We start from the raw sequence: 27,303 nt of genomic DNA, 5'->3' as shown, positions 1-27,303 counted from the left end.
AGAGATCTTATCGCAGCTCCTGCTAAGAATCGGGATAGGGCGGCCAATCTCCCGTTGAGTTGCTGTACCTCTTTGACACAGGTTGGGCTCTTCATGTTGAGTATAGCTTGACATTTGTCTGGATTTGCCTCGATTCCCCTTTGTGTGAGCATGAATCCCAAGAATTTGCCTGCTTCAACTGCGAAGGTACATTTTGCGGGGTTGAGTCGCATGTCATGTTTCCTTATAGTGTCGAATACTTGGGACAGGTCGGATAGTAATGTATTTTCGCTTTGTGTTTTTATCAACATGTCATCCACGTAAACTTCCATGATTTTCCTGATGTGAGCAGAGAAGGCTTTATTCATTAACCTTTGATAAGTAGCTCCCGCGTTTTTGAGACCGAAAGGCATCACGATGTAGCAGTAGTTCGCTTTTGGTGTCAAGAATGATGTTTTTTCTTGATCTGGTGGATACATGGGGATTTGGTTATATCCTGAATAGGCGTCCATAAATGATAGGTATCTATATCCGGAGGAAGCATCTACCAGGGCGTCAATACTTGGGAGTGGATATGGATCTTTTGGGCAGGCTTTGTTAAGATCGGTGTAATCGGTACACATGCGCCACTTCCCATTTGATTTTTTTTTCACCAGAACAACATTGGCTAGCCATAGTGGGTACTTGACTTCTCTTGTGAATCCTGCCTCCAGTAGCGTTTGCACTTGTTCTTCCACAGCTCGGGATCGCTCTGGTCCGAGCTTTCTTCGCTTCTCCTGCACCGGCTGAGATCTTGGATAGACCGCCAACTTGTGGCACATTAACTTAGGGTCTATGCCTGGCATGTCTGCGGCTTTCCATGCGAAGAGGTCGGCATTATCTCGCAGGAATTGTATCAGTGAGTTTTTTGAATCTCCTCTTAGGACCGTGCCGATATTAGTCGTTTTATCCGGGGTATCTCCAATCTGAACCTTCTCTATCTCGCCTTCTGGGTGCGGATGAAGTTCCTCCCGACGCTGAGCTCCGCCAAGCTCAATTGTATGAAACTCTTCTCCTCTTCCTTTGAGGTTTAAGCTCTCGTTATAGCAACGACGTGCCATCCTTTGATATGCTTTTACCGTGGCTATCCCCTCTGTAGTTGGGAATTTCGTGCATAGATGTGGGGTTGAGACTATGGCGCCGAGTTGATTGAGTGTTGTCCGACCTATGAGAGCATTGTAGGCTGAACTTACGTCGACTACTATGTAGTCTATTTTGAGGGTCCTAGATTGGTTCCCTTTTCCAAAGGTAGTGTGTAGCGATACGTATCCCAATGGTTGTATCGGGGTGTCTCCTAGTCCAAACAGATTGTTCGGGTATGCTCTAAGTTCCCTTTCGTCTAAACCGAGTTTGTCGAAAGCTGTTTTGAATAAGATGTCGGCAGAACTCCCTTGGTCCACTAGTGTGCGGTGTAGATTGGCATTTGCTAATATAATTGTGATGACCATGGGATCGTCGTGTCCCGGAATGACGCCGGATGCGTCCTCTTTAGTAAATGTTATCGCCGGGATGTCGGGTGCTTCCTCCTTTCCCTCAACGTGGTATACTTCTTTGAGATATCTCTTTCGGGATGATTTGGAGATTCCACCTCCTGCGAATCCGCCATGTATCATGTGGACGTGTCTTTCTGGTGTCCGAGGTGACCGTTCAGTTCGTCCATTATCTTTGTCTCGGTAGGAGGCCCCATATTTGGAGGTTTCTCCCAACCGAGCGTTCTCTTCCATGTTGATGTATTTTTCTGCTCGCTCTTGTACTTCGTCTAAGGAGGTAGGATACTTTTTTGATATGGATTGGCTGAAAGGCCCTTCTCGTAAGTCATTGATGAGCCCCATGATGGCAGCCTCTGTTGGTAAACTTTGTATGTCCATGCATGTTTTGTTGAATCTTTCCATGTAGTTGCGGAGGCTCTCCCGATCTCCTTGCTTGATCCCCAGTAAACTGGGTGCGTGCTTGGCCTTGTCCTTCTGGATGGAGAATCTGGCCAGGAACTTTTTTGCCAGGTCGTCGAAGTTTGTGATGGACTTTGGAGGTAGGTTGTCGAACCATCTGATCGCCGTTTTTGTGAGAGTTGTTGGAAAAGCTTTGTAGCGAACGGCGTCTGAGGCATCGGTAAGGTACATCCTGCTCCTAAAATTGCTAAGATGGTGGTTGGGATCTGTGGTGCCATCGTACAAAACCATATCCGGAAGCTTGAAGTCTTTTGGAATTTTGGTCTTCATAATTTCCCTGGTGAATGGGTCTTGTTCTTTGCGTGAAGTTTCCTCAGGAGTGGTCCAAGGAGCTTTCATTTTGAGGTCGGCCTCTAATTGCTGTAGTTTCTCTTCTAGTTCTCGACGTCGCCGTACCGCTCTTTGCAGATCTTTTCCGATCTCCCGTTGTTGTTGGGTTTCTTTCTCAAGTTGTTTTAAACGTTCTTGGAGTGCTTCCATGACTCCCGAATTTGATGAGTTTTTGTCCCCGTTGGATCCTGGGGTATCCTTTAGCATAGTGTCCGCATTTTTGTGCGGTGTTCTATTTTCCAGATCTAAATCGTGGTCGTTGTCATGGCCGTCCGCCATGGTTTTGGGATGACTTCCAGGTTCCCCGGCAACGGCGCCAATGTTCCGTGGGTTACCTGAAACTGCAGGTCGATCTCGGATGAGATCTTCTGAACTGGTCGGAGATGACGTATCCGGCTGGTGGATGGTGGCCGGAGCTGTCCAGTCCGACTTGTTGGACTGGCTACACTGCTGATCCCTTGTCACCGGCGGGTGGTGGTACATGCAAGGGACTCCGATGCTTAAGTTAGCAAGGGTATTAAGCAGGTTTTTAGTAGAATCAGAGTATGAGTTATACCTAGGTGCTCCAGTGTATTTATAGTAGCGTGGGCTGACCTTTCTGATAAGATAAGTTAGTTATCCTATCTTATCTTATCTTATCTTGAGTGAAGTCAGCTTATCTTCAAGGGAACCGCCTTTATCTCTGTAGGCTGGGATTGCCTTTGGATTCTGGGTCGTGTTCCTCTATTTGGGCCCTTCTATTGGGCTTTGCTGTCGATTTGGCCGAGTTCTTCGTAAAGAAGTCGGTCCGTTTGACCTGAACAGGTCCGTCGCTTTGCTACTGAACATCCCGGTTCGGACAGCTCGACCCTGGGTATGAACAAGCCCCGTCATGAATCTTTCGACCCTTAACAAAAGCACTCTGTGTCTCGCCTACTAGTCCTGACATAACATTTCTCATTTTCCTAACCAGCATCTTCAATATTACCTTATATACACACCCCACCATACTAATCGGACGCAGATCTTTGATTTCCTTAGCACCAGTAAACTTGGGGGCCAACGCCACCCATGTGACATTAGCATCAGGCGGCAACCTTGAAGATTGGAAAAAGCCCAATACCGCTACCGTGAAATTCGAGCCTATATTAGTCCAACACTTCTTTATGAAGTTCATGTTGTAACCGTCACATCCTGGAGCCTTGGACGATTCACAATCCCACACTGTGTCTTTAACCTCCTTGGGTGATGGTAGCAACTCTAAAGCAAGAGAATCTTCCTCGCTGATCCTTTCCACCAGACCATCTCTAAAGCCCACCTCAAGAGACCTTTCTTGATGATATAAGTCTTTATAAAACTCCCTGATGGCAATTTTAATCCTAGCTTGATTCCTTACCAATCTTCCATTAATAACTAAAGTATCAATCCTATTATTTCTCCGTCTCGCAGAAGCTAAGTTGTGGAAGTATCTCGTATTTTTATCCATGTCCCTCGCATGCCTCGACCTTGACATCTGCTTCCAATGTAATTCTTTCCTCACATACCATTTCCTGCAACAAGTAACTAGCGCCTTTCTTCTTGCTTCCACTGTCCCATCATAACTCCCATTACTGACAATGTCATCAATCTTCTGAATCTCTTCCTCAAACTTCAAAATTTTCTTGTCCATATCACAAAAGTTGTCTCTATTCCATTTTTCCAAAGGAACCGTCAACGCCTTCAGTTTATCAGTGAATTGTACCTCTCCCAGCTCTTTCCATTCCTCCTTAACCATCCTTAAGAATCCTTCATGAGTAAACCACGAATCCAGACTTCGGAACGGCTTCGGTCCGTTTCTTAGCCTTTTCTCTTCCACTATGATAGGGCAGTGATCCGACAAACCCCGTGAACCGCTTCCCAAACGAGTCTCCGGAAATGCCTCCAGCCATTCCAAACTAACCAAAGCTCTGTCAATACAGCTGCATGACTGTCCTCTGAACCATGTAAACTTACAGTCAGAAATTGGCAGGTCTAGCAAACCCATGTCGTGTATCCAATTCTTATATTCTTGTGCCGACAAAGGTAAGCTTTCTAAGCCTCGCCTTTCTTCCACTTATCCAATCTCGTTAAAGTCCCCCAGAAAACAACATGCATCTGGACATAAACCAGCTATGTAACTCAGCTCCTCCCACACAACACGTTTTTCATCTCTAGTGTGAGCACCATAAACCAAGAAAAAAGCACAATTAATAGAGTTCTCTGCCAGTATCCCTTCAACACATAGCCATCGCTCACCTTTATAGCAATTTCCCATTTTAAAGAAACCATCATCCCACATTAATAACAACCCACCAGATGCACCATCAGACTCCACATACTCCCACCCCGCACAACCGTTCCCCCAAATTTTCAAAACATCAAACCTTGTCACTAACTGTCTTTTAGTCTCTACCAAAACTAACATATCCAACCTATGTTTCCTCTTAAGTTCTTTCACCATTCTCAACTTCCCATCACCCCTTAACCCCCTAATATTCCATGATCTAATAATCATTTTAAATTATTATTATTATTGCACACCTTTTTGGTATTTTTGGGTCTGCTCCATCTTGCTTTAGCCTTCTGTTTTGCCAATATTCTTTTTTGAGAAATCTCTTTGTTCTGTTCTTGAAGGATAGTCATAATGTCATCTTCTTCATTAAGCAGCATTGCTCCGGATTCTTTCGCTAGCTCCCATGTCTTTCGGTTTTCCAGCAGTTGTTCATCCAAAGTTACATACTCATTACTGTTGTCCTCATCATCGTTGGCGTGTCCTTGTTCCCCTTTATGGTTGTCTCTGTCAAAGTATTCCTCCTCCACATTTTGAACCGACAGATTTCTGTCTCTAACCGAGTTAATTCCCACACTTGCCTTCGCTAAATTTGCATTACCACCACCAATTGTTTGATGATAGGCGTCATTACTGTGTCCGTCCTCTTCATCGGCCCCTTGAATCTCCTCCAAAAGTGTCACTGTCCCCTCCACCCTGTCAGCCCAGTTTTCCATCCCAGATCTTTTGCCACGATCGATTTAGCTCCTGTTACAGATTTCCTCTCCCCAGCGATGCCGGCCATACTCGGCGTACAACCAGCAAGCAACGGGGTGCCATCAACCTCGGTCAGCCTCCGCCTCAAGCTTATTCCACCGACGGACGCAGCGCAACCTTCTTCTTCATCGCGCATGGAACCGTCGCACTGCTCCAAGTCGTCCTCCTCCAACCTGCACACGTGACTGCGTGCTTCATCACCTGCAGCATCCAAGACGCGGCCAGCTCTACCTTCTCCCTTTTCGCGATGGCGTCCATGGAGCTCGACCACGCTAGCTCTCCCTAACGGCGCAGATGGATCGCCAGGCGCAGATCCCATCCCTTGGAGCAACCTGACCCGACCCACAGCAGCATGGTCCAGCCCATGATTGCATGAACCGGTGCCCATCATGCTATCTGTTGGTGACTTTGGGCCTCATTGGCCCAACACACTATTTTTGTGTTGAATGGCATTGTGGTCTACTCTACACCAGTCCACCCTGTCTACAACGTGCACGGTTCGGCTACAATCGTGCTCCACAACTTTCCTTGCAGGTCCATGATTCTTCCATAGCAGCATTGGAGACGTGCCAGATCCGGTCCTTATCACCGGATCCCTATCCACCCGACCCGGCCGGCCTTGGACCAGCCCAGAACAAGTCATCACACCTCCCTCCTGTCCATGCGCTACAAGACTTGGGCCCCCTTAGCCCAAACAACAATTGATATGAACCGCACTATTTTTGGCCCAATTGTCTTCCCTCACCTCTTTATTAGTTTTTATCCCTCTCACCAGCCGATTAAGCTTACACTTATAATTCCATGGTATGGTTAGCTCGGAATCTGCCTCATAACTCTCTTCATATCCCCCAAAATCTGCTATTCCTTCAATACCCACATTAATTGGCTGATGCATTACCAAATTTGTTTGATTGAGCCTTAAATTATCATAACTCCATTCGTTCAAAATAGCTTCAGAATTTACCATTCTATCCTCATCTTCAACCTCCTTTCTTCGCCCCTCTGTCACCACTACCGCTGCCTGATCTCCATCATCTAAAAATTTTGTTAATATTGGCGATGTTACAGCTACATCATCAGAGACCGTAGATCTTCCGTTATCTCGGTGATCGCCACTTTCAACTTCCTGCACCACATTTTCCGAGCAACATTGCAAGCTATAAACTTCCTTCCCCACCTCCCTTACCAATACGTCAAATCCACTGGTACCTAAAGTGATATGGATCCATTCGTTGATCATATCCATAACACAAGTATCAATCAGAATACGTCCAACACTAAATGAGGTACACGATTCTGTGACCTTATCACACGCAACCACCTCCCCCCATTGTCCTCCTATCATCTTAAATGTATCCACTGACCAAATATGTAGCGAAATCCCATAACATTCTAGCCATACTCTTCGAGACTCACTTCTCTCGAATTCGTCCCACCTCCATACATTATGAAATATCTGAAGTAGGCTATTCATTTTGAACGTGTAGGTCTCTTCAACATTCAATAGACTGTCAAAAATTAATAGCACTTTATAAGCTCCCATTTTGCGCACTTGCGTAACTTGCGGTAGGTTTTTCGCCACCATTTACTTTAAGGCCTTGAAGTCAATAGCCGTCGTCGTACCGCCTATTAGGCTTTTCTGTAGCCAGTCCAGGTTTTCTTTCGCCACAATTCCTTCCATCTTCTTCGTCCACTCGTTCCCATGTGGGTCCTGGACCTTTTTATCCATCGTCACATCTTTAGAGCCTCTAGCTGGGGGTAACTGCGCAATCTCACGATCACGTTCCGACTGGCGAGGATTCTCATTTTGCATGTCACTCCGTTCCTGTACATTTCTCGTGGCCTTAACATCCGACACTCTTCTGTATTTTGCTTCTCCAACAAACACAACCTTACCTCTCAACCTCATACGATTCATCTTTGTTATGGCCTTCAAAGCCCCTCCCTTTGTAGTGTATCGTATGAATGCAAAGATGTATATACTACCACTTTTTTGCTTTCGTGATAAGTATATGTCATTTATGCGTCTAGTCCAACAGAATAACTGAAAAAGTTCCCTCTTCAAGACGTCCTCCAGGAGATTATCTACAAAGATCGAGAACGACTCATTCTCTAGTCGACGATACTCTTCTCGGTTCCAAGCTCTAGGGTCCTTGATCTGATTTCTAATACTCCCCCTCTCAGTGTTTTCCACCCACACACTCTTTCTCTCTCTCTCTCTCATCTCTCTCTAAAAGTTAAAAATATCCTTATCGAGAATGAGACTGTCCAAGGAGAAGTCGAAGAAAAATTTTGAATTCAAGAAGTTGGGTGCAAATAGTTTTTTTAGCAAAATTTGGTGAGTAAATGACGTGTCATGGAGTGATTGAGCTGAATAGTCTATAAATTGACGGACTATATATAAAGGAATCAAGGTTGGAAATTCTATCTAGAAGTACACTCTCACAAACTCTTACATCTCAATAATTCTTTTAGACATTTGTTTTAAGTTAGTTTTGGTAGGATTTCTTCTATTTCCTTCAACTTTACCAATTTTGTATTCACGTTCATGTAATTTAGTTTCTTTGCAAAGCTGATTTTGTTTTTCTTAACTTTAAATTCTTTATTTTTATCTTTGATACTTTCGAATTTCTGTAAAGATTCTTTATTTTAACTTTTGTAATATTTTAAAATTCTGTGAAGTATTTTTTATGTTAAATTTACTTTTTTCAAGTAAAGATATCTCATTTCTTGCAAAAGATTCTTTTTTTTATCATTCACAACGTAACAACTTTGATGCACATAAGACTGGTATCTTCAGAGAGAAATAGGTTTTGCTTTTAAATATTAAATTTCGAACCATTGGATTATTTACAATCATCAAAGTTATTTTGGCATTTAAATTTATTAATAATCCACGTAACAAAGATAAAAATGGATAAATAGGGAAACATATTATATAATTTAATTTTTCCATTATTTTAAAATACAAGTTCTGATCTGTAAGGTTTCAATTTTCAATAAACTGAATTTTTTGCATATTTTGCAAATTATTCTGCAAAACTCAGAACCACGACTCATCATGATTTAGTGAGGCGGGTCCAGATGAAAAACAAAAATAAATGGTAAAATGGGTAATAAATGAGTCAAATTTGATTTTACAAGGATAATAAATTTTTCTAGTCAAATTTGACTAATTAGTAGAGACATGTTCACACTTATTTTCAGTATGTTTTTTTTTTCATTAGAGACTTTTTGAGCCGAAATTTGCTTTTTAGCGATAATTTTGTGCGCACAAAAAAATCAGCTTCTTGAAGACCGTAGAATCAGTAATAAATATTTCAGCCACTCATTCTTGATTTATTCTTTTAAGAATAAGTCTTAGTCGTTCATTATTTTACTACACGATAAAATTTAATTCGAGATGAACCTCAACAGAGTATTCCACAAATACCTCCTAGAGACTCGAAATTCTCTTTCTTTTCTCCCAAGCAACACGGTCCACTCTCCTTCTAGAGTGATTGAGTTTTCTCTCTCTTTTTATCCTACCCATTGTATTTTTAACTCCGAATAATTAAATGTGGTTAATTGCAAAAAAAATATCACATAATGAGTCATGACTTGGCTCTTTGATTTCACGTCATTCCACCCTTGATTCTTTAACCTTGACAACGAAATTTTCAGCATCTTTTATCACCATAATTGCATGTTTATTTTAGCCTTTTATTTAAGTAAGCTTACAGTAAAAAATTTGACAAGTTGAGCGAGAATTGAGAGAAAAAGAGTCGAGTTTTAGAGAGAGAAAAAGAGAGCCTTTTAGTCATATTCATATATTTTTCAATAATTATTCATTGTTCTTCCATAGTTTTTGGTGGGTTCTTCAAGGATTCAAGTCTTTCAAGTCCATTTTCTTATTCTTTTTTTATTCTCTTGTTTTTCTATACAAAGTCCAGCAAAGGTAACCATCATTCTTCACCCTTTCTTTTTCAATTTTGAATCTGAAACTAAGAAGGTATGTAAGTATGTTGCTCTCTTCCATGTTTAAAAATCACTCTTGAAAGTGTTAAGGAGACATGTCTAAAGCACTCAAAATTTAAGCTCAAAGTGGATGAAAATTTATCATTTTTCTGACACCCAATTTGGCCAAGAAGACTTAAAATCCAATATTAATTGTCCTCTTACTTTTGTTTAGGTGATTCTTGGTGTTTAAAGACTGATTTGCACAAGAGATAAGGGTTATGTTAGTTAGAATATCTTCATGCTTGATTTGGTGTTCATATGAGTCATTTTATGATGATTTTGTGCATAAAAAATTATTCTAAAAATTGTATGATGCGCAGCTATTTTTGGCTTGATATATGTGAAATATGAATCTTTGATGCCTATGTTTTTGTATTAAAGGGCCAAAAAGTTACAACACTTGGAGTTTAAATTTCAAGCATTAAAAGTCACTAAAAAATAGAGAAAAACATGAAAATATATGTCCCTGAAAATTCATCCATGAATTTGTCTAAAAAGCGTCGAATAAAAACGTTGACTAGAAATTAAGTTTTAGTCTTACGAAATTAATTAGTATGATACAACACAAGTGATAATTTGACCATTAAAGAGTAGTAGAGGGCTAAAAATATAATTAAAATAATTTAGACGTAAAATTTTTATCTTAGTAGTCTTATGGGTAAAATTATAATTATATAAAAGAGTTGGATCAAAATTATAATTAAAATAAAAATTACGGGCCTAAATAAAAGTTTAACAAGAGTTAGCGTTAAAAGTGGAAGTGTGGTAATTAAATAAGTAAGAAAAGTAATCTAAAGGCGAAGTAGACCTTTTGTGTTGTTAAGAGTAAAATTGATATTAATTAAAAATGTTAGGGATAAATTAGTAAAAGTAGAATCATAAGGTCAACTGGGTAATTTTAGCACTAAATAAGACTAATAAGTATTTACTTAAAACACTTAGGAGCATAATAGTAATTATGGGATAAAGTAAGACATAAAAATGGGGGCAAATGACCAAAATAAATCAATTGGGATTCATTTTTACCGAATTACAACTTTTGGAGATTGCATACGCAAATGCATCTTTTATATTACTATAGAAATCGCGACAGAGGTCCCACAGATTAGGCATGCACCGCTACAAATATGTTAATGAAGAAACCGCTACATCTTTCCAGCGATTTCTTCAATGTTAGGCAATTACAACGCGACAACGGTGTAGCGGTTTATGCTTGAGTATAAATACGCTGCACCCAAATTCTTAGGGTGTATTTGGCAAACACGTTGGAGATGATAAAAATGTGTTTATGTTCTTTGAACGATGATTTTTAATGTTTGGTAATTTTTTTCCTCTAAACGCAGATGTGATTTTGCTCCTAAAAGCACATTCACTTGAACCAAGAAATTGTAGCTTCTGCATTCACTTAACGTGATTTACATTTGTTGTTGTTGGTCATTATTGGTTTTAGTAGTTTTTTCCATAAGAATTTCAGATCTGTTTCAAGTCTCTTTAAATATTTTAAGTTTTTATTAGTTTTAGTATTTTCTTTCGTATTTTGATTTTTTATTTTTTATTAAATTTTTATTATAATTTTGTTATAATATGAATTATTAATCTTGTTTAAAAGGACAAAGTTAATAAAAAACTGATCATACATAACAATAAAGTCATAAGTAATAAAATTTTACCGTCTAAAATAATACTAAATAAAAGAATACTTAGAGTACTAAAACAATTATAAAATGTTTTTTGCTTGACATTGGAAAAAATTAGAACCTAAAACAATAATAAAAATAACATTATTGAAAATACTTAAAAAAATTATTAAAATATATCATTTTATATGTTATTTTTAATTTAATAAATAAATATTAATTTTTATTATAAAAAGAGTATTTTTACAAAATTGTTAATTTTATGTTATTTTTAATTTAATAAATAAATATTCATTTTTATTATAATAGTAAAAAATTATAACATACTAAAATAGAGTACTATAAAAAATACTATCTAAAAAAAATTAAATATACTTAAAAAAATAATATTATAATTTAATATTATATTTTTTTAGTAATTAACTAATTATCTATTTAAAAGTGATTTTAACTAATATTATCCAGACAATATTTATTTTATCAAAATCAATTTCAGTACAGAATTGCCAAACATAAATTATGTTGGTATAGACTCAATTTTACCCAAATCAATTCTACAAAATCACATTCATTCAATCTCCAGTTTGACAAACGTAAATCCAACCACACACTTAGTAATTCCAAATGTCCAAATTCTTTCTAAGCCTTGAGAAACTTTCCCTCTCAATCCACAATTTCCTCTCTCTCTAAAACGTTTAACTACTCAAGCATAAACCACTACACTCCTATAGCGGTTTATGCCTTTTTTTTATATTCGTGAAGAAATCGCTGGAGGGGTGTCACGGTTTCTTCTTTATTGTGTTTGAACGTAAACCACTATACCCCTCTAGCAGTTTACGTGTATACTAAATCCGTTGATCTCCTGTCGCGGTTTCCATAATAATGTAAAAGTTGCATTTGCGTGTGTAATCTTTAAATGTTGTATTCTAGTAAAATTGCATGGCAAATGATTTATTTTGGTAACTTGCTCTAAAAATGGTTAATTAACTTACAAAAGGATAGAAATGTCTTTTTAAAAAATATGAGGGTATAATAGTAAATTAATAACCGTAGGGGTAAAAACGTCACCATAAAACCTAAGGAGAAAAGCTAAAGAGAAAGTTAGCGTAGAAATGATGAAATGAAAAATTTATAAAGTATTAAGAACAAAGTGATAATTTTGTGACAAAAGACTTAAGAGATTCAGAGAAATAGACCGAGCATAAGATTTAAAAGACTAAGAAAAGAGAAGTACCTTAAAAAGAGAATTTATTAGCGTTTGGATGATATGTGGAACCTGCAACTGGAGGCGTGGTGTTTTGGGACACTCCGTGTACTTGTACATACTACCTTTCAGACCGCCCATTCTCTCATTCCTTGCTCAACCTTGACATAGTGTATGACATGCTACTATCCGAGCTCCACCCTGATTGAGGCACTACAAGAAAACAAGTTTTTTGCTACGCTTTTAAAGTGTGGCGAAAAGTAAAAAAAAGCGTAGCGATAGCTCTTTGCCACGCTTTTTGAACTATCGACTGCAAAGGTGCCAGTTGCTCTATCGTCACGCTCTTGGTGACCTATCGCCACGCATTATTTTTGCCACGGCTTTTAAAAGGTGCCAATAGCGAGACATATGGCTAGCTTTTAAAACGTGCCACTATTGTAAGATGCATTTATGCTTTTAAAGCGTGGCCGTTGATGCCTACTATATATTATGGCCACTCTTTTAAAGCGTGCCAATAGCAAGAGATACGGCTACGCTTTTAAAGCGTGCCAATATCGTGAGATGCAGCTATGCTTTTAAAGCATGGTTGTTGATGCCTACTGTACATTATGCGCACTCTTTTAAAGCGTGCCAATAGATGGAGATACGGCTACATTTTTAAAACTTACCTCACGCAGCTATGCTTTTAAAGCATGGCTATTGATGCCTACTGTACGTTATGGGCACTCTTTTAAAGCGTGCCAATAGATGGAGATACGGCTACATTTTTAAAACTTACCAATAGCGAGACATACGGCTACACTTTTAAAACGTGGCTGTTGATGACTACTATAAAATATGGCCACTCTTTTAAAGTGTGGCTATAAGTTAGTTCAGTAACCTATTGTTCTTTATTAATAAATAAACCCTACAAAATTCATAGATAATTTTAAAATAAAAACAATGACCAGTAATTTTAAATCAACTAAACCTTGCTTCATAAACTTGTCACCAAAAAAAGTGTGTTTGATCACATGACATGTCTAACAAAATACCAAAAATAAAAGTCATAACAACTACCCATGAATTATTAATACATGGATTAAAATTCCAACATGGGTTTACATTATCTACTTCCTTTACACTTCATTACAAAATATGAAACTTCATTATTACTGATCATCCATTGTGAGCGAAATTATTTTCACCACTGCCCTATATAATTTTAAATATTATTGTGTGAGTGCATCTTATATCAAACCAAAAAATGAGAAGGCATATATTACATATTAACAATGCTGGTAGCTGACACCAAGTGCATAGTAGGCACATGCAGCACAAAGTTTTATGAATCAAAACAATAAGATATATAACAATTCATTCATCCACAAACTCAAAAGGACAAAACCGCCATCCCAAGTCCCAACATCATAAAACAAAGGCAGCAAAAGCAAAATGCATATAACAAACTAGACAGCACAACAATAAAGGATCTGCAGAGCTTATAGAAACACACAACTCTACTGTATACTAAAATATTTATATAACATGAGATTGTGTGTACATATTCTAGTGACTGGACGAATAAATCAAATGAACAAGCTTAATGGATGATAAATTTTTACATCTAAATTGCATGTTTTTCCATTATTAGTACAAAGAAAGACCGCATCCTAAAATAATGTCAAATGTAGCTGTCTGATAGAGTTTAGACAGTTCAAAGAATCCTGGGTTATAAAATATAATAAATAGCATTCTTTATGGAGTTATTCACTTTATTATGAGTAATTGTGAGAAACTCTATTTTGCCTTAACTTAAATCAACTTTGAATTAATAAATTCAGATTCCGTTTCAACACCCACCTAAATCCCAACTCCCACCTTACTCCAATTCAACACTATCAGCCCCACCTATAATCTTTTATCTCACTATCAAATATCCAAAATCAACAACAACAATAACAATAAGTCAACAACTTTGAATTAATATATCAAATATCCAAAACAAAGAACAATCAACAATACACAACTTGAAACTTCAACAACCAACACTAGCATATTCAGCTAGCAACAGTAGTAACAAGACAGTGACCACTTCTTTTTTTTCTTTTTATCAGTATCTCTTTATGACAATAATATAAAAAAGATAGTTACTTACATCATCTTTGGGTGGAATGTGAGTTGATTCGGAGGAGCGAGGAGTATTTCTTGGTCTGCTACTTGAGGCATTCAAATGAGAATTTTGGGTAGCTTGCACTAAGGCTGCTACCTCTTCGTCACTCATTCCAGGGTTGATTTAATGCACCAATACCGTTCATAAATCACATGCATCGTCCATCTTCTTCTCTAATTATGAAACCTTCTCGTTGTATTCAACTTTGACTTGTCAAATCTCTTCATCCTTTTTAAGAGAGCTTTTTGTAATCAAAACCCTATAATAAAGAACTTGACCTGGTTGGTCCTTTCCTAGCACTCCTAAAAATGCATCCTCATCATTTTTCCCTGCTTCTATGCGGGTTTGAAGCTCAGCCTATCAAAAGTGACAACCAATAAAATACAAAGTCGCATTAACTCAATATAAATAGAAATCACTTTAGGAAACATGGCCCACTTTTAAAGCATGCCAAAAGAGTTGTAGGAAACGGCCACACTTTTAAAACGCCACTTTAACAAAACTCCGTCGCTACACTTTAAAAGCGTGCCTATTTCTCTCTATGGCTACGCTTTTTAAGTGTGGCAAAAAAAGTGTAGCCAAATCTCGAATCAGTTGCTACCCTCATAAAAGCGTGGCCATAGACCCCTGCCACGCTTTTTAAGCATGGCAAGAAAAAAATGGCCAAATCTCTAATCAATCGCCACCCTTATAAAAGCATGGCCATTGACCATTTTTTACCACGCTTTTAAAGCGTGGCAAGAAAAAAGTGTGGCCATAGACCTTTTTTCTTGTATTGAGGCCAACACCCGCCCCTCCATATCTTATGAATATGGCGGAGCCCATACTAGATTCCCCAATGATATATGAGCTGATCTATGAGCCAGAATACTCATCATGGTTAGATCTTGCTTCGGAGATGGTGATCCCAGATGTACCTATATCCGTCACTCCACTACCGTCCTCTGCAGTCGAGCCATTCAACAACCTTTGAGGAGAGGTCGACGGACTAGCAGTTCTCGAAGGCTTTGGATCATCATCATCCTCGACGAAGGAGGACTCTCTGATGTGGATCGACCTAATGATGGTAGACCTATACTCTAGTTCATCCGAGTCAGGAGAAGCAGAAGTCGTTGAGGAGGCAAGCAGCAACATTACTGGCGTGTAAAATTAAAGTGACTCATTCTACTTCAGCACAACGTTCCATGTTCTTTTAGCTATCAGTGATCTGTGACCAGTTTGTCCTCACTTTGTATAAACTTTTTAGATAGCTAGCATCTTTTTATAAAGTTAGACGGATCCCAAAGTAGGGTGGCTCTTGTAGAACTAGGGCTTGTTAATATAAGTAATAGAGCCTGTAAATATTTGTATGTAATATAAATAAGCAATTGTTGCACTCTATGATGTATTTAACTAAGCCTACGAGCAAGTACATAATGTTACTATACTTTTGTATATTTATATGTTACATGTTTTGATTGCCTAACTTATATCTGGTTAATACACGATCTAAATAAGTAATACATATTATATGCTTAATATATCTAGTCTAGAGAGTCCCTAAAGTAAGCCGAATAATAGCGTTAGATACTAGCATTAGTCATGACGTGTTAGGAGTTGAATCATTACAAGTTCCAAAGCAAAAAATACACGTAATAAAAAGTTTAAGCAATTTTAAATAAAGGACCAATAAAACACACATAAAAAGTGAATTTTATGGTACTTATAATGAATATGGTAATTATACTAATATTCTAAAACAATATAATTAAAATTAAGGTCACACTTTTTTATTATTTGACAACACTTTATTTTTTTTTAATTTGAGAACATATATTTTTTCTTGTAGCTACCGTAATCACCATAAAATACACCATAATTTAATTATTTTTTAAAAATAATTATCCAAAATAAAAATAACACATATTATAACATAAAAGTGAATCTTAGTATTATAATGTTTAAAATTAGAAGATGAATAAATAAAATTACATTTAAATAATAACTGAACTTATTAAACTAATTGATAATTATTTAATTATTTAATTATTTAATTCAATTTTTAATATATAAGTTCTAATTTATAATTATTTCTTACAACAAATCTTATAAATATCATAATGACTTTTAATTTTATCATAAAGTAATGTTAATTTTTAATTTTAGCTTGTTCATTAAGTAAATTTTTATGAAATCAGGATATTAAATTTTATTGAAAATTTTTCTGTTTAAGCAACCTTATTACACCGCTAACATTTTCCTTTGTATCCTCACTTCACCCATGTCTGGCTTTTCATACATAGATATATGACTCGAAATTTTATTATATTAGTAATTTTTTATGGCACATTATTCATTTCACTTACCCCATCTATGTTACCCTGTTCGTGAGTTGCTTGAGATGTTGAAGATAGCCTTTTTTTTTTTTTTTTTTTTTTTGTGATACAGGATTCCTCCTATCTTCGGACTATAATGTGTGATTGATAGAGGGATGATATGCAAAGATATTTTGACAGCCAAGTCAGTAGTTATCTTTAAAGAAAGAGTTAGTGAAAAAATGTATTGTGTGTATTTGGAGGAGTAGAATGTTCCTCTTTATATATTATAAAGAAAAATTTTAAGTGTATCAAAAACATTCAAGTTGCACTTATTTTAACCGTTGATTATATATTAATTAAAATCAACAGTTAAAATAATTGAAATACCAGTATTTTTGGTACACTTAAAACTCTTCGTTATACTATATAAAGATGGTGACTTATTGTATCTCTTAAGTGGTTAGAATATCAGTGATTTTAAATTCAAAAATTCATTATTGAGCTGTCAGAAACTTTTGGGCCTTGGGCCAATATGAAGCTAGGGGTTTCTTGTTGGATATGTAACATTCTAAAAAAAAAGTACCCCATTTAACCTACTCTATTTCACCCAATAATATTTGTTTAAATACGTGTACAATAATACCAAAAAAAAAAAAAACGGATACAATAAGTTAATAACTAATAATTTGTTTAAATTTTATTAGTTATAACTTATTTTAACTAAAATAGCTAATAATTTGTTTAAATCTAAGCATACTTTGTCAGTAACAACCTCTTTAAATTAGTGCATGATTGTTTCCAAAGTTGGCATGTGTAAAATTTAGTACATTATTAGTTTTAGTTCCTTATGAATTCCACCAAAGCATTATGTGACAAACCATTAACAAATCATGATAAGATAAACAAATTCAATCCTTAAAAAAAGGGGGGAAAACACAATGTTCAAGTACGTGTAGTGTCTTCTTTGCAGAAAAGTTTATTTCTCTGTAGGAAATTTTATTCCAATTAATATCTATCGTGGGAATTTAAATTTGCATTGCATGCTAGAATGGCAGAGTTTGCAAAGGAGAATTTGTTCGACAATGTTAAGCAACTAGATAATAACACCTACCGAGTTTGCTTCAAAGCTCCACCCAGGATTGTTTCAGATGGCATTTGGGGTGGCCAAAAAAATGGCAGGAAACCGATGAAATCCTTTCTGCCATTGTTTGAGTTGCAAGTGCTTATAATTTTTGTCGTGACACAAATCTGCCACTTTTTTTTCAAGCGATTGCGACTCCCTTTTCTTGTTTCCCAAATCATGGTATGTACCTCCATCTACGGCATAAACAACTGAACTTACATTTTTATTTATTTATTTATTTTTATACGCGCTTAAAAAGTGAGACTATATACATCTAGCTAGCTAACATATATTTGGGTTATTCTGATATGCCTATGTTTTGATGGTTGCATGACTATAATATTTTAAAAAGTATTGTTAAAATTAAAGAAATCTTTAAAATAATTATTTTTAAAATTAAAAAAAATATATAACATTAATTTTAACAATATTTTTTAACCATTGTAGTTACCATAAACATATTAGAATTCACCTATATATTTATCTCAAATTAACACATGCTCCATGCATCTATATACCTCAACCAATACAAGTATTGATATAAGAAACATAACATCAAATTAAAAATATTATTTATATATTAAAATTAGTTACTAAAATTATTTATTATGTATTTGTATATAAATATATATATTATTTAAGTAAAAATGTTATTTATACACCAAAATCAGTCACTAATATATTTATGTATAAATACATGTATAATTTAATTTATTTTAATGTGTATTTATATTTTAACATGTATTTTATACTGATGACTAATTTTAGTGGCTAATTTTGATGTACACGTAACATGGTCCTTATTTAAGTGATAATTTTCAATATGTATTTTTATATTTTAACTAATTTTAGTGACTGATTTTAGTGTACACTTGGAATAGTTGACGTCAAATTATATAAATAGTAATACTTGAGAGACAATAAAAAATTGGGAGCTACTCAAATGAAGATGCAAAAAACATCTTTTTATGAAGATGCTTTGTATAAAAGTGTGATTTATTGATTTGGCCACACTTCAAATAAAAACAACACTTTTATAACATATCAAAATCTAACCCTACACTCCATCATCTAAGGGTCAAAAAGAAAAATCATCACATGAAGACAATTATAATATCTTCATGAGAGTACCCACCTAAAAAATTAGCCCTAGCAGCTTAAATTTATCTTATTTAACTAAATAATGAAGAGAAAGTTTGAGGCCATCACTTTTATTAAAATTTGGCTAGCACTTAGCCAACAAAAGAAAAATGAGTAATCTAACATTATTAGATGTAATCTCACACCATTAAAAACACTAATAATAACTAATTAATTGTTACAAATCACAAACCTTCTAACACTCTTCAATAATAAATACTAAATAAGATAAATTTAAACTGTTTGAACTAATTTTTTTTATTACCAAACATTTCCGAACCGAAATATAATGTATCCCAATTTTCTACAATTCATTATAAATCATAATTGGCGATTTAGCCATGCATATCTGATACATTAAAATTGTAAAACACAAGTCATAATGGTTACTATTCGTTAAGTCTGTTGTATGTACATAATAATATACATTCCATATGCAGGCTGGCATTATTATAGGAATTTCAATTCAAGAAGAGCCAACACGTGATTTGATGGCGAAGTTGTTTCCATTTGGAAGTCACGACGTTATTTCTACAATATCATCAATTGGTTTTGTTCTTTTCATCTTCATAAACGGAGTTGAAATGGATTTCTCCATGATAACAAGGACAGGGAAAAAGGCATGGACACTGGCGACAATTGGATTAGTACTACCAACAATGATTGGTTACCCACTTCTACAATACATCCTCACTAAAAAACCAGATCTTAATTCAATGAGAACAGATCTCATGGTTTCATCCGCATTGCACAATCTGGTTTCATTTGCAGTCATTTACAAAACCCTCAACGGGCTCCAAATGCAAAACTCGGAACTCGGAAGATTGGCATTGTCCACAGCATTGTCAAGTGACATACTAAGCACCACGATGGCATGCGTCATCAAGGCTGGAATGGCAAATGGGACAAAGGCTAAGATGTTAAACTCGCTCTACTTGATCGCCTTTGTTACCCTTATTCCGTTGGTTTTTCGACCAATAATGTTTTGGGTCATAAAAAACACGCCAGAAGGAAGGCCAGTGAGCAATGGTGTTGTTTACCTCATCATCTTAATGGTCTTTGGTTTGGGATGGATTTCGATCAATATAAATCAAGATTTTCTACTTGGAGCTTTCATATTAGGCTTAGCTGTGCCCGAAGGGCCTCCTTTAGGATCAACATTGGTCAAGAAGCTTCGATTTTTTGGCAACTGGTTCTTTCTGCCAATCTTTGTGGCCACATGCACTATGAAGGCTGATTTTTCATTTAATCACCGACCAAATGTGGTTATAGCTACATCTCTTGTGGCACTACTAACCCACGTTGTGAAAACACTCGCAATCTTTTTACCTGCCTTGTGGTGCAAACTTCCCGTGAGCGATGCTTTGTCTCTCGCCCTTATTTTGAATAGCAAAGGAGAAATGGAAGTTGGATTGTCCAGCTCCCAGTTTGATAATAAGGTAATCATTTCTTTTCTTTTTCCTTATTAAACTTTTCTTTCAAAAAATGTGTACTAATAGTTTACCGATTTAATTTTTAGGCAAACAATATTAATTACTAATAGAAATTTAGAAAAATGTCAAATTAATTAATCTAAGCAAAATGTGAAGTGGAAAAAAGCTTGATGAATATATTTTACTATTATTAATTTATTGAGGAGTGTTAAAAAGGCCACCAAATTTTGTAATTTGTAACTATCAATTAATTATTATTAATATTTTTAACGAGAAATTAGTCAAATTTTAATAAAAGTGCTGCTTCCTAAACTTTTTCTTAAATATATGTTTATGCATACAGATGATTGGTGGGCACACATATGGAACAATGATGATAAGCATAATGGTGACAGCAAGCATTGTTCAATGGTCTGTAAAGTCCCTGTATGATCCTTCAAGAAAATATGCTGGCTACCAAAAAAGAAACCTGATGGACATGAAACCCGATTCTGAATTGAGAGTACTCACCTGCATTCACAAAAAGAGCCACATAGTACCCATAACCAACGTCATTGACCTCTTTTTTCCATCACTAGAAAACCCAATGACGGTTGACGTCTTGCATCTAATAGAGCTCGTTGGTCGCTCCTTACCCGTCTTTGTCTCCCACCGTCACCAAAGGGTTAAATCAAGCCACAAGGCATACTCAGATGACGTCATCATCGCTTTCGACGTATATGAGCATGATAATGCAGGTGCCGTCATAGTCAACACTTATACTTCAATATCCCTACCAACCCTCATGCATGAAGACGTTTGCAACCTCGCGTTGGACAAAGTGGCATCCATGGTGATCCTTCCGTTTCATCAAAGATGGTCCATTGATGGCGCAATCGAATGCGATGACAAGAACATGAGGGCCTTAAATAACAAGGTCCTAGACATTGCTCCATGCACAGTTGGAATCCTAGTCAGCAGAGGTCAACACTCCATAAAAGAGTCACATACTCGATTGGCGGTTATTTATTTGGGTGGAACAGATGATGGAGAAGCCTTGTGCATAGCAAGACGAGCAATCAAGAACCCGAGGGTGCGCTTAGTTGTGTACAGACTTGTCCACACACACTATACGCCGCACTGTAACGACGACTTGGAAGATTTTATGGTCACGTGCAATGCCGTTGGAAATGTGTGCTGTACGGATGTTACAGTAGAGGAAGGATCCAAGACAGCATGTTTCTTGCGTGACATAGTGAATGAGCACGACTTGTTCATAGTTGGTAGAAGGCACGAGCTTGAGTTGCCTCAATTAGAGGGACTTACAAGTTGGAGCGAATTTCTAGAGTTAGGTGTCATCGGTGATTTTCTTGCCTCACCAGATTTCGGTAGTCGTGCATCTATTTTAGTCGTGCAACAACAAGTCTCCAAGACCTAAAAATAGGTCCAACATTATTCTACTACTTATACATCATCCATAACTAGATGCTTGTCATCTCAGGACCTTATTTGGACTCTATAGAATTACTACATGTTACATTACTTAAATCAGTTGGTAATACTAGCAAGACAATAACTTAGAATTATTTTATTTAACTTAGTATTTATAATTTTATGTACTAATATTTGTAAGAGTTTAATTTTAATGCATTGATTTACATAATCGTATAATCACATTCGTTCTTTTGGATGGCAATTCACGTAATCAATGTGAAAGGTAATTATATTTATTGATGTGGCATTATGTAATTGGATGCACGTGTAAAATTACTTTATGCTGACATGCATTAAAATTAAATTATATTTATAATTATACACTTACTATATATTATATTACTTACCTAACCGATAATTAATGAATGTAAAATAAAATAAGCGATAATAAAAAATGCAAATAAGATAATACTAGATTAATTATTTAAACGATTTTTTATTATTTTTTGAACATTATTTTTTTTATAGACACATTTGTCATCCAGAGATACTATTGATTGGCTTTAGCAATGCTTCAAATATCATCTTCTAAAATACTTTTAAACCACAGTTTTTTATATGGTTGCTTTTGAAACTAAATTTTTCATCATTTTGAAGTAACAGGAAAGACCGTATTTCATACTCCATATTATTAAACACTAAAACACCAATTTTTTTCTGTTACCAAATTTTTATATTAAGTGACGAAAAGCAATTTCATTCCATCCTCTAAATGATTCTAGCTCTTCTCATATCTTACGAAATTCCTGGTAATCAAAATTAAAGAACTCAAGTCCCAGACGATAGCATTTCAACTTTTAAAAAACCTATTTTTAATTTATTTGGGATTTATTTTATTAAGGTAGGTAGGGATAATTATATTCCATTTTTTTTAGTGAAAATTAATTAAGTTCAATTTATTACAAATTGAGTTTAACTAATATTATCTTTAATTTGTTATTTGAATTTAGTTGATGAGAAAATATAAATTAAACACAAACCAAATATCCAAAATTTTCCAAAATACCTATTATCCTAGCCTCTTTCACTAAGTAAAGAATGAAAAAAACAAAGAAAAGAAAGAGATAGAGATCAGTTAAGGTTCAAGAAACGGAAAAAAAGAAGAGAGAGAAGAGTTGGTTCCAAGTAGAAATGTGGGAGAAGAAGAAAGAAGGGAAGAAGCAAAGGGAGATCAGAGAAGGACATGGAGAAAGGAAGAAGAGGAAGAGGGCGACAGTGCCCAGAGCAGCTATTGCTGTTGCTGCCACTCCTAAGCTACACTTCCAACACCTACCGTTCTGCATAGTACAAAAAATTTAGTTTTAGTCGCAAACATTTAGTAGCAAAATATTAATGTTACTATTCTTTATTTAGGGTCTATTAGGAAAGTTTCAAAAATAATTTGTTTGAGATTTTGACTTATGAAAAATAATAGCATTAATGTTTTGTGTAATTTTTAAAACTAAATTGCATCTTTTTAAGAAATTACTTAAAAGAATTTATAGAAAAGTTAAAAAAAATGACTTCTCTCATAATGAAAAACTTTTTATTACATTTCTTTTAAAATAAATACTTTTAGAATTAAAAACTCAAACACAAAATAACTTATTTATAAGCTATTTTTAATATAGTTATTTATTGTTTAAGCTATTTTTTTAAAAAAAGTTTAATTAAACTGTTTACTCAAACTGGACCTTAGTCTATTTTTTTGTGAAAAAATATATTTTTATTTTTATTATATATTATGATGATAATTATAATTGTTACAACTAAAATTTACTGTTTCACAATATATATGAAAATTATGACTGAGTATTGACACAAAATTGTTACTATATATCTTAATGAGTTTAATTTTCATGTGTTTGCGAATATTTTTCTAATTGAATTTGATGTTTAAAACTATTATTTTTAGGATTATAAATCACTAACTTTATCGCGTCTTTTATTTTACTTGATGTTGTGATATATTTTCTTTGAGTATTTTAGAATTAAGTTATATGCATTATTGGCCTAAAGAAATGGAAAAGGCATGGACAAAGAGAAAAAAAAAAAAAAGAGAATAAGAGCGTACATAGGTCGAATCAGACCGAATTTAATAATTAGACCCAAATTTAATCTAATAATTTACTGGGTATATTTTGACTTAATCCTGACTGGCTAACTTGACCTAAAATAAACAGGATTAAATTAGGTCGATTTGATATAATATTAGTATATAAAAATTTATAAATTTTATATAATAAATTAATAAAAAATTACTTTTAAAAATTAAATTTAACATATGTTATATCATATTTATAATAAAATAAATTATCTTAAAATAAAAATAATACTATTTAGTATAAAAAATTTAATTAAAATATAAAAGTATAATATTCCTTGCAAATTATATTTTAAGATATATTTTAATTATAGAATACAATTTTGAGCTGTGTTAAGTAACCTAAAGTATGACCAGAATCTTACCTAAAAATAATATCGAGTAAAAATGATAAATTCAAATTTGACAAAATATGAATCGAATTCGGACAAAGTTTTAAGTCAGAGTCTTAAACACCCCTAGAGCAGAATATACAAAGGAATTCAAAGCCGACCTGAAGTGCAGAAGTACATATACACAACATCATGCATACGCGCCTATCACGTATGTGCACCAACTCAGGCATAATCACGATATCTACATATACACCACTTCTCGCGTATAAAATAGTGAATTCATTTTTCTCACTTACTCACGTGCACATGAACTTTGGGCCCTAGCCAGCTGCACCAAATATACTACGTAACACCCTTAATAACCGAATACTATGGTAGGACTCTTAGTTTCGTTTTAATACTAAAAAAAAAAAAAAAAAACAGAATACTATGTGATTCATTACCCAAACTTTGGCCCACAACAACAACAATCTCGGAACCTAGTATAGCTGGAAGAGAAAACCCCTCTAAAATAACCGCTCCACTCAAGTTACCACTATCCCAATAAACTCAGGTAACAACCAGCATGGACTCCGTCAAACCAATAACAAACTTGATACGAATAACGGAGTACACAACAAACAATCAGATATATATACCAGCACGTAACTAGTCAAGAGGTACGCAATTCATTCTAGTCTTATTCTGAACTCTCTCACATTCATACTTACTTGAGCGTTGGAGTCCCTTTTCAGGTACCCAACGCCGCCTCCCCAGAAGAAGACGACGTTCCACCCTTTTTACTCCAAGGAAAGCTGGTTCAAGTACCGCCAGAACGAGCTATACCTCGGAGTCAACTTTCACACAGGAACATTTGGCGCCCACCGTGGGGCCGATATTTTTCTAACCCCACAACTTCCTATTTTGGATACTGTCATACTCTTTTTTGCAGGTTGCGACGCATGGCGGACGAGCACAGCCACGCTCCCTCAGGCCGAAATCCTGGCAATCAACGAGGTCCTGAAGGCCGAAAACCAAAGAATGGCCGAGCTCCTGCGATAAATGGAGCACGACCGAAGCAAAGAAGAACACAAAAGTGCCGAAAACAAGGACAATAATGATTAGCACACCTCTGAAACTAAACACACCATCCCTAAAACCACTAAAACGGCCACCAAAAAGAGAACCAACCCCTTCGCTAAAGAAGTCATAAGTTTCGAAATGCCCCAAAATTTCACCTTACCGTCAACCCTAAAACCCTACAACAGAATAGGAGATCCGAATGTCCACGTCACCAAGTTCCAGGCCATGATGTTCATGAATAAGGATTCCGACCCAATCTTATGCCGTACTTTCCCAACTTTCCTAGATGGAGCCTCCCTGATTTGGTTTTCCAACCTCCCTGAAGGCTCCATTTCTAACTTCGACGAACTAGCAGACCAGTTCGTCAACCACTTCGCCGCATCCAAAATATACGTCCATAACTCCGATTACCTAAGCACCATCAAACAAGGACCAAACGAAAGCCTCAAAGACTATATGACCAGGTTTGCCGAAGCAACCAACGAGATACCTAACCTAAACCCTGAAGTCCACCTCCATGCCTTAAAGAGCGGCCTCCGACCAGGAAAATTCCAAGAATCCATAGTCATTGCAAAACCAAAAACCCTAGCCGAGTTCCGCGAAAAAGCAACAACCCAGATCGAGGTGGAAGAATTTTGAGCACTACGAAGAGCAGATAAACCTACCCCAATCAGGGAGGAGGAAAGGCGGAACAGACAATCAAACAGCAGGACGGATCAAAGAACGTTCAGACTAACACCCAACTTCGACAACGACACCCCCCTCAATGCCAAAAGGGAGGACATCATAAATGACATATTGCACTCAAAACTTATCAAGCCTCCAAACAGGGCCGGTACATATCAAGACCAGCGTCACGTGGATAGGTCAAAATACTGCGCCTTCCACCAAAAGTACGGCTACACTACAGACGACTGCGTAATAGCCAGAGATGTCTTCGAAAAGCTCGCCCGCCAAGGGCTGCTGGACAAATACATTGACAGCCGAGGAAGGAAGCGAAGCACAGACGAGCTCGGCCAACAATCCAAAATATCCGACAATTCCCGAGATAAGGGGAAAAAGGTAGATAACGATATCAATCTGCCTTGCAGAATAATAAACTGTATTTCTGGCGGTTTTACAGGCGGCGGTTGCACAAACTCGGCAAGAAAGAGATCATACCGAGCTATGATGACGATGACAAAATCAACTCCATCCCAACCTGTCAACAGAGACAAACCAGAAATCTCATTCACCCCCGAAGACTATGAGGCAAATGATCAAAACCTAGACGACCCCGTCGTCATTACCGCGCAGGTCGGTGAACCATTAGTAAAGAAAATCCTCATGGACCCCGGAAGCAACGCAGACGTGCTGTTCTAGTCAACATTCCAAAAGATGAAGCTAAGCGACAAGAATCTCCAACCCTCGTTCGGAGAACTGGTAGGTTTCTCAGGTGAGCGCGTCTCAATCCGAGGTTATATCTGGTTACAAACTACTTTCGGAGAATATCCCAACAGTAAAACAATAGATATACAATACCTCGTCGTAGACTGTAAAAGCCCGTATAACATCATTTTGGGCAGACCTTCTTTAAATGCATTCAATGCTATTGTCTCTACTGTGCATTTGTGTGTCAAGTTCCTTTCACAGGATAACAAAGTTGTCACCATTCATGGAGACCAAAGGGAAGCCAGGCAGTGCTATAATGCCAGCTTGAAGAACGAATAACCAAAACAGCCAGACCAATAATACGTCCAAGCGGTATATAACTCGGAGCAACTACCACCCCTGGCCTAGTTGGACCCGAGGACTAACCATCAACAGCGACCAATGCCAACAGATGATCTTACTAAAGTTCAACTGACAAGCGACACAGACAAATACATATACCTCGGCAACGCGCTAAGAGACGCCGAACGAGGACAGGTGGCCGAGCTATTAAGACGAAATGTCGACCTGTTCACTTGGACACCAGCAAATATGCCAGGAATAGATCCCAATGTCATCTGCCACAAGTTGGCCATCAATCCATCAGCCCGACCT

At 36.3% G+C, this 27,303-nt stretch overlaps 2 protein-coding genes and 1 pseudogene across 2 annotated transcripts; 2 read left to right on the top strand and 1 right to left on the bottom strand.

The window, feature by feature from the left end:
• Positions 1-4,805: 4,805 nt before the first annotated feature.
• LOC148579179 (uncharacterized) lies at positions 4,806-5,368 on the bottom strand (annotated as a pseudogene).
• A 12,309-nt stretch (positions 5,369-17,677) lies between these two features.
• On the top strand, positions 17,678-21,742 carry LOC107620141 (cation/H(+) antiporter 4-like). The gene is made up of 3 exons (XM_016322353.3): positions 17,678-17,932; positions 19,333-20,331; positions 20,669-21,742. Exons 1-3 carry the CDS (start codon positions 17,678-17,680, stop codon positions 21,740-21,742), a joined length of 2,328 nt encoding a protein of 775 aa, XP_016177839.1.
• A 3,761-nt stretch (positions 21,743-25,503) lies between these two features.
• On the top strand, positions 25,504-26,640 carry LOC107620139 (uncharacterized). Its single transcript, XM_016322352.1, has 2 exons — positions 25,504-25,742; positions 25,953-26,640. Exons 1-2 carry the CDS (start codon positions 25,504-25,506, stop codon positions 26,638-26,640), a joined length of 927 nt encoding a protein of 308 aa, XP_016177838.1.
• Positions 26,641-27,303: the final 663 nt, after the last annotated feature.

Source organism: Arachis ipaensis, chromosome B10 (genome assembly GCF_059453495.1).
Source record: "Arachis ipaensis isolate K30076 ecotype BB chromosome B10, ASM5945349v1, whole genome shotgun sequence".
Classification (NCBI taxonomy): domain Eukaryota; kingdom Viridiplantae; phylum Streptophyta; class Magnoliopsida; order Fabales; family Fabaceae; genus Arachis; species Arachis ipaensis.
This window is presented reverse-complemented; position numbering and strand designations above follow the sequence as displayed.